This window comes from Vicia villosa, unplaced genomic scaffold, assembly GCF_029867415.1.
Source record: "Vicia villosa cultivar HV-30 ecotype Madison, WI unplaced genomic scaffold, Vvil1.0 ctg.000098F_1_1, whole genome shotgun sequence".
NCBI lineage: Eukaryota > Viridiplantae > Streptophyta > Magnoliopsida > Fabales > Fabaceae > Vicia > Vicia villosa.
In genome coordinates this window covers 1,315,171-1,328,514 of record NW_026705010.1, presented here as the reverse complement: position 1 = coordinate 1,328,514, position 13,344 = coordinate 1,315,171, and the positions used below count along the sequence as shown (strand labels likewise).

General features: G+C 28.6%; 2 protein-coding genes across 2 annotated transcripts; one reads left to right on the top strand and one right to left on the bottom strand.

Moving 5' to 3' along the window:
- The first annotated feature begins 3,385 nt into the window (after positions 1 to 3,385).
- Positions 3,386 to 4,480, top strand: LOC131624023 (uncharacterized). Its single transcript, XM_058895022.1, has one exon. The coding sequence runs from the start codon at positions 3,386 to 3,388 to the stop codon at positions 4,478 to 4,480; it is 1,095 nt and encodes a 364-aa protein (XP_058751005.1).
- A 5,447-nt stretch (positions 4,481 to 9,927) lies between these two features.
- Positions 9,928 to 11,539, bottom strand: LOC131624010 (uncharacterized). Its single transcript, XM_058895008.1, has 4 exons — positions 11,289 to 11,539; positions 10,984 to 11,166; positions 10,594 to 10,895; positions 9,928 to 10,503 (listed from the first exon to the last, which is right to left on the bottom strand). The coding sequence occupies exons 2-4, from the start codon at positions 11,035 to 11,037 to the stop codon at positions 10,497 to 10,499; spliced, it is 363 nt and encodes a 120-aa protein (XP_058750991.1). The 5' UTR covers positions 11,038 to 11,166; positions 11,289 to 11,539; the 3' UTR covers positions 9,928 to 10,496.
- Between the last annotated feature and the right edge of the window lie 1,805 nt (positions 11,540 to 13,344).

Genomic DNA, 13,344 nt, shown 5'->3' with positions numbered 1-13,344 from the left:
ATCGACCAACTCATTTTAAATTAATATGAATTTTGTATAAAGATTAAGAAAATAAAACCAATCATCATCATACTAAATTATCATCATACTAAATTATAATCCTACAACTTCTTCCCTCCAAAATTTTCCCGCCAAAATCTATCATTAATTAATTTAATAAATAAATCATACTATTTAATAAATAAATAACATAAATATAATACTATTTAATAAATAAATAACAAATCATAATTTAATTTAATAAATAAATGGTACTATTTCATAAATTATATAAATTAAGAAATATAATTTATAATTTATAAATAAATAACACTATTTGATAGTAAATTATAAAAAAAATAAAACAAAAACGAACCCTAAAAAAACTACTAACCCACTAAGAAAAATAAAAAGTAACCACCTACCATGAAAAATATCGACTTCCTATCCCATCCGCCTTCTATCACAAATCACACAGCATCATGAAACCATATAATAACATGTTTTTCGTAATAAATTTAAACAAAAATGCATAATGAGTAATATTGTGATAGTTTAGTTGTCTCACTACTTCATCTCATAAACCCATATAAATACTAAACCACTTCTATATTTGATGGAAGTTTTCTTTCTCTTAACTTGCAGATTTTCTTTCTTCCTCTCCAAATGTACTTCAAATAGATACTAATATGAAAATATAATTTTATAATTACAAATATTTATTGTGCTTTCTCTTTATAATTTTATAATGTCTCCACATTAATTTTCCTATATGTTTTGATTTTTTTAGGAATCAACATGTCATGATGGAAAATTGCATAAAAAATAAAGGTATTTTTTAGTTATGTAGTTCAAATTTTCTTCTTCAATTATTTGTTTATATATTTTTAATTATATTATTTATTTTCATTAATTTTATAATATTTCCATTAACTTTTCTATGAATTTTGTTTTTTCATGAATCAACGTGTCATGATGTAAAAATTGTACAAGAAATAAAGGTATTTTATAGTCATGTTGTTTAAATCTTCTTCTTCAATAGTTTGTTTATGTTTTTCTATTTATGCGATAATTCTTTTATGTTATTATTATTATTATTATTATTATAATAGTTGAATATGAGTTTTTCAAAACTCTATCCTTGATTTTTTTAAGGTGTATTTTTATTAATTTTATAGTTAATTGTGTTTTATTTTTTCAGTAATCAACATGCCATAATGGAAAAACTGCACACAGAATAAAAGTATTATAGTTATGTTTCAATAGTTTATTTATATTTTTTATTTATATTTATTTTCACTTATGCGGTAATCCTTTTATGCTATTTTTATTATAATATTTGAATATGAGTTTTTAGGGTGTGTTTTATTTATAACTGAAAATGAATGATAGTTGAGACTTACGTGTTATAAATTAATAATTTAGTTATTAATTAATTAATTAATAAAATAAAATATTAACTCCATTCTATAATCACCCACCACCACTCATCTCATTTTTTCACATTATAAAATAATAATTTATTTATTAGTTAATTCATTATTAAATTAAAATAATATTTCTATTAATTAATGTTACATCTGTTAATTTCTTAATTAATCAATTAAAAAAACCGCCCACTTCTCCATTATCTCTTTTTCATAACTAATTCTGCCACTTATTTTATAGTCAAGCATAACTTAACATTTATGTTAATCCCACATCGCATTCTCACTCATAATTTTATGTCCATGCTAATTCATTTAATTCATTCATTCTCACAATGAAGTGTCACAACTTTTACTTGGTAAAATTGTTTTTCATTTTATCTTCTCTTTTATATTTTATACCTTATTTTACTATTGTCTTCTTTTTGTTTTACAATTTTTTATTTTCTTTTATTTTTAATATTATGGTTAACTTTGAATTCTTTATTATGTTTTGTTTGTAGGTATTGACTTTGACATCAGAAAAATCTTTTTTTATCTATTTGATAGTTATATATTGTTTTATTGTCTTTTTTATTAGTTTAAATTTGTTTTCCTCCATATATATATATATATATATATATATATATATATATATATATATATATATATATATATATATATATATATATATATATATATATATATATATATATATATATATATATATAATTGTATGTTTTATTTGTAGATATATACTCAGAAAATACAATTTTTTAAAAGATATTATTTATTTAAAGGTATATAGTTTGACATCACAAAATATATTTAACATATTGTTTAGTTTTTAAATAATTTTTTTATTTTCAATTATATTACCTTTTTAATTTCATAAATAATATTTTTCAATTTTATTTTTGTTTTATATTACCGTTTTAATTTTTTTTAAACATATTATTTATTTATGGGTATATAGTTTGACATCACAAAATATATTTAACATATTGTTTAGTTTTTAAATAATTTTTTTATTTTCAATTATATTACCGTTTTAATTTTATAAAAATAATATGTTTCAATTTTCTTTTTGTTTGACTTTAAGATGTAAAAATTTAATTACGATGATAATGTTTAGCTATAAATTAATTCTACTATTCTTAATTTTGATTATTTCTTCTAAGTATAGATTTTAAAGCATCATAAAATGCTTTGTTTTTTTAAATATGTTGTTGAAACAGTTAATTTCTTAGAGAGGGCTTAGAAGTTTAATTTGCTTTTATTATTTTTATTTTTTTACTGTTTAAAGTTATAAAATTTTAATTTAAAAAATTAATAGATATATTATTCATTTATCTCAAATAAGCTTAATTAATATAAAAAATATTCATAATAATATATGTAAAATTCTTTTTTTCAATTAAAAATAATAATTAAATAGAATTTTATCCGTGCATCGCACGGGTGGACGTCTAGTTATTTTTTATTGATTCAATTTTTCTCTTGAAAATCCAACTAAACATGGTAAAAAAATATATATACTAAAATATATTTTAAAATAGCTAATTATTATTATTTTGACTCCTTTTTTAATTTGATTCCTTTTTTATTTTGATTCCTTTTTTCAATTTAATTCATCAAAATGGTAAAAAGAACAAATGCAGAAAAATACTAAACGTGTTTTATAATAAAAGAGTAAAAAATATTAAAGTTTACTAAAATAACGATTTTATTATTATTAAAGATTGTTAATTCTCTATATTTTGGGAGTTTCCGAAACATAAGTAGAAAAGCAAAATTTTCTTTATTTGTTTTTCTTTTTTAGTTTTTATAAAATTGTAAAATGAAAAACAGTTTCTTTTTTAAAGTTAATTTTTTTTTATTCAAAAGAGGTTCTTAATTTTTAAGATTTGAAAACTAGAATACAGCGGACCCTTAATACATTTGCCTATATATAATTTTGAGAATCTCTCCTAATACATTACACCATAACTTGAATGAGAATGACTTTCCTCTCAACAACTCCTTATGTTATCCTTCCATCATTCAACCAAGAAACGAACTATGAAGACGAGGACAACAATGTTCATCAAAACATTCTCATTCTCTTCGATAACAAATACTACAAATGGAATACTATCTTCAACTCTTATGGAGGTGCTTGGTGTGTAGGCTCTTCAAACAATTTCTTGATATTTCTTGACAACAAAGGTTGTCCTTTTCTTCTAAATCCATCTTGTAATACTTTTATTCATGTTCCACCTTTTACCACCTCATTCATTCAACATACAAATGTTCCCAGTTATTCCTATTATGTTCAATCCCTTCGTAAGACTTTTGTATCCCAAGCGATATTGATGTCTTCTCCATCTGCTTCACAATACACCCTTGCCATCATGTATGATTACCCGTGTAGGATTGCTTTTTGCAATAACCATAATGCTTCGTGGGTTAAACTCTATGATGCGAAACGATTTTATTCTGATATTGTGTTTGATAAAAATATTCTTTATGCTTTGGATGAAGACGGATCTATTGAAGGATGGGATTTTCTTCGTCAGAAGATTCCAAGAAAGATTTTGGAAGTTAATTATCCAACTATGATTTTAGATAAGGAAAAAGAGGTGAAATTTCCAATAGATAAGTTTTCAACTAAATTTTATTTGGTGATATCCAAAAGAGATTTCTTGTTGATAGAAAGGTTCATTGGTAATTTCGTGCATGCTAATGGTGAAGTAGTTTATGAAGGAGGCAATCGATTGGATCAGGTTGAAATTTGTTCTTATAGAACAAAGCATTTTAATATGTACAAACTTGACTTGGTGAAGAGAAAGTGGGAAAAGATAAAATCTTTGGATGGTCAAGTTGTGTTTGTAGGTGCCAATGAGTCAAAGTTAATGGATGCCTCTAAATGTGGTAACAAAGAAAGTTTAATTTATTTTAGCGATGATAGATGGGAAGAGATGAATTTAGACTATTCATATGGTGGACATGATTGGGGTGTTTTCAATCTACAAGATTCAAGTGTCAAGTTCTTCGCTCCTTATGCAAATAAGATGGATCCACCACCTATTTGGATGGTTCCATATTCAAATTAACTTGTAACACCAATGATTCAACTCTCCAACTATAATTTTTCAAGTGAATGTAGTTTTAGTATCTGCTGGTTATCACAATTATTTCTATATGTTTTATTTGCATTGTATTATGAAGAAGTGGAAATATTAAATTGGAATTTGCGCATGTATTTATCATTTTAGTTGTACTATAGAAAATAATTGACTATCATTTTAACACAATATAAATTTATAAGATTAAGTGTTTACGCATATACTGCAAATAGAAAAATAAAGCATTAACTATAGTGTCTGTCAACTTTTATTATATGAGATTAACTATCATGTTGTTTAACAAAAATGTATCAACTCATATCTTGTCCAAATAATGTTGGTCATAATTCTTTCTCAAATTGTTTCCAAACAAGAGTTGAGATCACTATACATAAAGTATTAGGTAAAAGAATTAATAGAGAAACACCAAGAAAAAATAATTCACACTTTAATTTTGTTTGTGGATCAAATTAAACTCGGCTTGAATCCCTCCCGAATTCGAATCTTCTAGTCCATTCGGACACGACCGAATACCATATGCGCCAATTCACTTGCTTGCTGCAAGTTGAATAACAAAACAAATGTTTTGTATATATAAATAACATGTTTAACAAAAAAGAAAAGAAGTTTGTTTTGTATCATAAACAGAATACCAAAGCCATTGAGTGATGTGACCAATGGAAACCCAGTCTCCAGGATGTTCTACTGTGGCTTGCTCCCCACCCAATGGAGCAAATTTCTCAAAATGCTTATACCTTTTCATAATAACAAAATATCATCATAAATTCAAAAATATAGAAAAAATATAAGCATTATGAAGCACATGGTTTACCAGAAGGGAAGAAACCGACGATGTCCAGATTCTGTAAATCGTCGAGGTCCTTCTGGATGCTCTTTACATTTATCATTGAGATTAAAACAACTAGCTACATATGCACCTTGTTGCGCAGTAACCTACATATACTAATATGTTAAAAACTTATTTGGCATGCCACTATGAAGCCTTGTCGCTACTTGCAATTCTAAGTTTTTGGTTTCCATTTCGTTATTTCGTCTGGGAGATTTTCATTGCTGCATTGTTATCGCAATCGATTCTTGTTCTTATTCGTTTGGTTGCGATTGATTAATATTTGTCGCTCGCTGATAGTTGATTCTTGTTTGGTTGAGATTTAATTTATTTCCAGTGATTGCTGATTGCAAATTGTTGTTCAATAATGTCTGATTGTTGTTCAGTAATCACAAATTGTTATTCGGTGATCGCAGATCTGGTGCTTGTTGTTCGGTGATCGTATATAGGATATCGTTGTTAAATAGGAATATTGTTTCTTATTTTAATATTTGTGTTGGTGAATTCATCAAGGAGGAACTACATTTACTTACTTAAGGAACCATGTCTCATGATGTTGTTAGTTCCGAACTTGTGGCAATTGCAGATGCTACTTAAAGTAGAGGTAAGGGTCCTGATATGGGACATGTCCAATGTTTTTCTTCCAAACAAATTGGACATGCTGCTCATAGCTGCAATAAATTTTTTTGTATTTATTGCAAATAACGGGGCCATATCATCTCTAACTATTGAACACGTCCTCCACGACCAACACATCATTCGGTGAAGGCATTTCATGCCACTACAAGCCATACCGTTGGCTCTTCCACCATTGGTATATGTGATGTTAGTTCTCTACAACCTGAAATTATTCAACAAATGGTACTTACTGCCCTTTCATCCTTAGGTATTTAAAGTAAGTCTTATCATGTTTCTCGTCCATGGTTTCTTGATTTGGTGCATCCAATCACATGACAGGTTCATCTGAATACTTGCATAATTTACATTCTTATCTTGTTAATAAAAAAATTCAAATTGGTGATGGTAATACCTTGTTTATCACTAATGTTGTTGACATAAAATCTGATTTTATGAATGTGCTTGTCTCACTTGGATTTGCTTTTAATCTATTGTGTGTTGGCCAAATGGTGGACAACAATTGTAATGTTGATTTTTCTCAGTCTGATTATCTTGTGTGGGAGAAGTGTCGGGGAAGGTGATCACAAAGAGGCTTAAAGTGAAAAGATTTTTTCCAATACAGTTTTTTCTAATCATTTATCTCTTGCGTGTAATAACATTTTGAATTCCTATGAGGATTGGCATAGAAAATTGGGCCATCCAAACTCAGCTGTTTTGTCTCATTTATGTAAAATTGGTTTGTTGGAAAATAAAAATATTATTTTTAATGCCTCTTTTTCGTGTTATATTTTCAAATTGGATAAAAGTAAAACACTTCATTTTCCGCCTAGTGCTCAGCGTGCTTCCACTTGTTTTGAGATGATTCATAGTGGTGTATGGGAAATGTCTCATATAGCTTCTCATGCTCACTATAAATATTTTGTCACATTTATTTATGATTATAGTCATTTTACTTGTATATATTTTCTCAGTTCTATATCTAAAGTGTTTTCTATGTTTAAGAAATATTTGACATATGTTGAAACTCAATTTCAAACAACTGTTAAATATATTTACGCTTACTCTCGTGATAAGTACATGTCTCAAGAGTTTCAAGAATACCTAGAACAAAAAGGCATCTTATTTCAGCGATCTAGTCTCGATACCCCTCAACAAAATGGCATGGCAAAACATAAGACTTGTCATTTTCTTGATGCAACTCGTACCTTACATCTCCAAGCTTTTGTACCACTTCCTTTTGTGGTTATTGATCGTGATTCTCCTTTCTTTCGTCTTCTTAAAACTCATTCAGATTATAGTGCTTTACATACTTTTGGGTGTGTGTGTTTTGTTTACTTACATTCATTTGAAAGCATAAGCTTGGAGCACAGTCTGTTCAATGTGCATTTAAGGGGGTGTAGTCACTCTCATAATTGCTTTCATTATATCGAGGGCATATAGGAATACCATTGAGGCCTTTGTTAGATATCTAATCTCTCGTAGGAATGATGATGTGCATGATTCTCCTATGAGAATTTTTTGTCTATAAGCATCATTAGATTTTCATAGTTATTGCCAAAATAGTTTGTTCCTGATAGGGTCAGAGACGTCAATGATCTTAGTTTTTTCCCAATTAATAATGCATTTATAACCAGACTTAACATCATAGTAACCGTCCTTAGAAGCCATCCAACAAGATAGGTCTTCTTCTTCCTTATTGATAAGGGGTATGTTCAGAGTAGCTTCCTTGTGATAGAAGAGTTATGTTCCAACAATCAGTATTTTTATTTTTTTTTGGAAATGACCAATTCTATATTATAAATTGAAAAATAAATGTATAAAATGGATGGACTATACTTATACCTGACCCATGCAATAAAAGTGAAAAAAAAGTAAAACATATAATCAATATGAAAAAAAAGTAAAACATATAATCAAAGAAAATAACGAAAAAAAAAATTAAATTGAACCCATCCATCTAAAATAAGGTGAATGATCAATCTCATATCAAGGTATTGAAAAAATAATTATGGAGTTAGGCTGTGTCAAATTCTCTCCAAACATGAATATTATTAAAAGGTGATCATATATATATATATATATATATATATATATATATATATATATATATATATATATATATATATATATATATATATATATATATATATATATTTTTTTTTTTTTTTTCATTTTGAGACAATTGGATGATCTCCCTCTGTCATATGTGCGTATGCTTGTCGAATATATGATTTTATACAATCTCCTTCAATTGAGGGAATATATCATAAATAAATAAAAATAAAAATATGTTAAAATGTAATTGTCGGGATTGTTGATCAAAACTTTTTCTTTTGATTGGCAATTAAATCAAAAGAATAGGCCATAAATAAAATAAATAAAAGACACTAAATGAAGTTGTAAGGATTCAAAGGAGGTTGATCCAAAAAAAATTCTTGATTGTCATCTCAATTGAAGAAATAAGTTATAAATAAAAAAGGCTCTAAAATATATGTGTTGAGATTCAAATATGTTTATAAACAAAAAGGCTCTAAAATATATTTGTTGAGATTCAAATGTGTTTGTGCGTCAGTGAGTCCACCGATTGTTGTGTGTAGTCTAAAATGAATCTAAAGTTGTACTCACTACTACGAAAAAACACCTACCATGACGGTTGGAAAAGGGATATAACCACGTCAGACAAACCGTTGTAAGGTAAGATGTGAGTATATGTATGATGCTTTCCACCACTGGCGTAAGACCGTTGAAATAAAATAGTTAGTGCGTCTTATATCACAACGGTCAAAGTAAATAACCGTTGTGATATGACGCGAAATGTCATGGGTTCGATACCTAGTGATTGTATGGTTATTTATTTTTTCGCTCTTTCTATAACAACAGTTAGTATAATAACCGTGACTAAATAATTTGTTTTTTTATTTCAGTTTAATTTTTCTATATATTACAAGCCTGTAATTTTTTCATAATTAACTTGTATACAAATTATCAAATGTATTATAACCTATACACAAAATAAATAACTTGTATATTATACATATATTACAAAAATGTTATATATACACATATTAAGCAACAAAAATAAATTTACAACCATCAAAGGCAAAGTCATGATAAAATACCATCCCTTTTTCAATCAACGCGTTGAACACAAACGCCCAACGTTTACGAATGTCTTCTAAGTCATTGAGAGAGAAATATGTCAGGCCGTTGAACATCTACATAAAAAAGTTTTAGAAAATTGAATATCACGTCTTTTGAAATATAATAGCAAATTACTTTAACATTAATATGTTATTTGTAAACAAATTTCATGACAATATATATACCTTATCCCACGAATCAACAATGTCGGCAGAGACGATATTATACATGTTCATTACATAGTACCCACACTCCCATCCCTCTAGTTGTCTCCTAGTCTACAAATTTAAACATTTCGCGTGAATATATATAAACGTACATTTCATGAATATATATATATATCTATATATATATATATATATATATATATATATATATATATATATATATATATATATATATATATATATATATATATATATATATATATATATATATATATATATATGTCACAAGTTATCCACTTACCTTGAGCTCACAAAATTGGAGCTTTTTTCAAGAGTTGTTCATCATATAATGTCTGTCCACAACACTATAAATTAAAAATTATTTAAAAATATTAGACTCTAAGATAATTACAAATTTAAAAAATAATAATAAAAGTCTCATAAACATAAAGTTACGTAGTAATGATATGTTTCATCTTATGTTCAAGTGGTCTGTTTAACTAACACATTGTAGTTATCATATTCGTCCGAAGAGATATGATAATCAATTTAAAATGCTCTCTGTCTGAATAATACATGCATATATAGTTAGTATTTGATAAAACATGAAAACTAACTATAATAGATAAACCATTATTTTAAAATTACTCACTTATGGAGGAATAGTGCTAAGTAACATTCTTTCCCACATGCTATCCGTGATGTTAAGAAGTCTTCAATATTATTTTTAAGTATTACATGTAAATCGTACTCTAACTGGATCCAACAATCCATAAGTATCCAATTTATTTAGCTCTATACTAACATGGTGAATGTACCTAAATGGTTAAACAAAATAAAAAATACATGTGGGGAATTACAAAAAAGAATAAATGTACCATAATGAGATATACTTACGTGCACCAAACTTGTATTAGCCCTAAGTCCAACCACTTCTATCTAACAATCAAATCCTTTATATCTTTAGGATAAAATATGAATTCCTCTAACCCCTTAATATCTGGATCATGTTTTAGCGCAAGAGTAAATAACTCGTCTTCGTGGCACATAATGGCACTTAACATTTTGGCATATGATCCTTCAGAGAGATTCAACAACCCGTTATCGATCTCGTGACCGGTGGGAGCAGTTGAACAACTCCCTTTTGTGCTTGCTCCACATCCAAAATTTCTAGCAAGCAATTGATCATCCTCATCATCATCTTCATTCGTACATAGTTGGAAGGTACCACTTATTCTCTGCATCATAAAAAACACAGGAACACATAATAGAATTAACACAATATTCTAACATATATACACAAAACAGAAATATCACAATATTCTCACATATCGCTTATAACTCTTTTATGTATTCCAATTCTCTCATGCAAGTTTTCTGCTCCATTTCTAACTTCACTTGAAACTATTTTTTGTTGATTATTAATCTTTCTCTGTAACTTTTCTAACGTTTCAGTTTGTGTTTTTCCAGAGGTTTTTCTAGATAAACCAAAATATTTTCTCAGGCCAAAGTTATCTCTAACACCACAGACACGCCCATTGTGCTCCTTTGTTTCGATGGCTTCTACTAATATACCTTGTCGTGGTTCTGGAACAAAGGAACCTTCACGGGTTGAGGCTACCAACAAATCCTACACAACATGATAAGAGATACATTGTTAAATATGAAATAAATTTAAATAAAACTTAACATACGCACAACAAGTCCTACGTACTTACAATTCTCTTAGCGACTAATCTTGAGGCCTTAGAAATGTATTCTTCATTTGGCATTTGCCGAGCCCTCTTCCACCTCTCATGTCGTGTTGGTGGAGATGGTTCTCGATCACTCGCATATCCCACAAGACAAATTATGGGGGTATTTTTTTTAGCCTTGTTCTCCTTTCCCGCTTCACTTTTAACCTGTTTTAAACATAGTAGAAATATTAACGATAATGGTTGTATCTATAAAATTATCAGAAAATTCAATTGGTACTAACCATGAACTTCTCGGAACTATGAAACATCATAAACGTTTTACAAACCTTCCTGTTTAGATAAGAATATTTCGCCCATGGGCGCTCAATATTAGGCTTAGGCTTCTTAATGTAATTACTCGTGAGTTGTGACTTAAAACTCCTCCAAGCAGCACAAGCATAAGTGATCCATTTTTTTCAACTTCGAATCATCAGTAAACTCTAGTGTCATATACACATTTACATTAATAAGTATGTATTAGTGTTTCTATAAAGTAATATCAAATCAATGAAAATTAAAATTACCTCCAGCGCCTATAAATAGAAGTTCTGATTCAGAAGCAGCAACAACTCTCTTACGTGAAATCAAACAAAAGCAAAGAAGAACTTCATCTTCAACCTCACAACTTTGTAATATTTTAGTGAGTGTTACGAACTAGAACTTAAGAGAAATATCACTTGGTGATTACAACTTTCTTAGAAGCAAATTAAACTCTTGTAATATTTATTTTACATTGATTGGAAAAGGATTTCCTAGAGTGATGAAGTTGTGATCAGGATACTCTAGAAGACTTAGAGTGTTTCTAAGTGGAGAACCATTGTAATCAGTTTGATTAGTGGATTAAATTCTCAGTTGAGATAAATCACCTTGTCAGGGGTGGACTGGAGTAGTTTAGTTAACAACGAACCAGGATAAAAATAAGTGTGTTCTTTATTTTTATCTACCATTTTTTAGAAGTTACACTTTTTCAATCCCCCATTTCTAAGTGTTTTTCACTCCTTCATATTGGAATGATGATAACCAACTAATTGATACTAATGGTGCAAAGTTGACAAGCTACATTGGTACACTTGCTCGTATGCACATTCCAATCACCTCTGATAGATGGACTAAAGAAGAGTTGGCTTCTGGTAAAGATAGAATTTGGACTGAGATAAAGGTACCATATACGATTGTTGTTATTTGCTTTTTGTTGACGATAATGTGTTAAATTACTTATACTAACACACTTTATGCGTATGTTTTTCCGTAGAGGTCTTTTAACATTGAAGATAACCGAAAAAAGTATTGTCTTCAATTGGCCGAAAAAAGACACAAAGGGTGGAGAGCTTCTTTAACAAACAAGTATCTTAAGGATAAGCAAGGAAATTTTGTTAAAGCGGAACGTCCAATGAAGTATAGGAACTTTATTGGACCTGAAGAATGGGATGATTTTGTAGTCAAACGATTAGAAAATGAGAAATTCAAGAAAGAGAGTGACACAAATCACCAGAGAGCATCAAAACCCACATATCCATACAGAAAAGGGCATTTGGGATATGCCCGCTTACAGCAAAAAATTGTAAGTATATATAAATGCTACGATCTTATTAATTGTCTCAATGTGTTATAATTGATGATCTTATTATTTGTTTTAATGCATAGTTAGACGAGACAAAAAGTGATAAAACATCACTTCCAACACATGTTTTGTGGAAGGAAGCTCGTTTGGGCAAGGATGGAGTTGTTAGGGAAGATGTTCAGCATAATTTAGACGAATATGTAAGTATAACATTGTGTCTTTAATTAAATCCAAAGTTTATTAATATATAATTAATTTTTTATCTCCACTAATAATTTTTGATATCTAAATGAATTTCAAGAGACTCTATCTCAATCGGTAACCACAGGTGAGGACCAGGATAATAGAAGCGTACTTAGTCGAGCATTAAATGTTGTTGAGTATCCCGGTAGGGTGAGGGGTAAAGGATATGGTGTGACTCCATCTTCCTTGTATAAGCATCCAAGGAAAAGAAATCCTAGCAATCAAGAAGTGATGCAAACATTGGAGGAATTAAAGGCGTGAGTCCGTGAATTGCAAAAGGATAAAGAGAGATATATGGCGGAAAAGTGCAGTTCAGAGGTGAAAGAAACTAGTGATAAAGCTAGTATCAATTGTCAAAATAAATTTCCTGAGGTAATTATATATGTTATTATGAAATTAAATTAGCACATTTATTTTAATTGACATATACACATATTAACAGTAACATATTTATTATTAGTTCATGGCATTTCATCTTGTCAGCTATACTTATCGTCACCGACTTATCGCCTAGTTGGCAAGGGAAAAGTGCATAACAC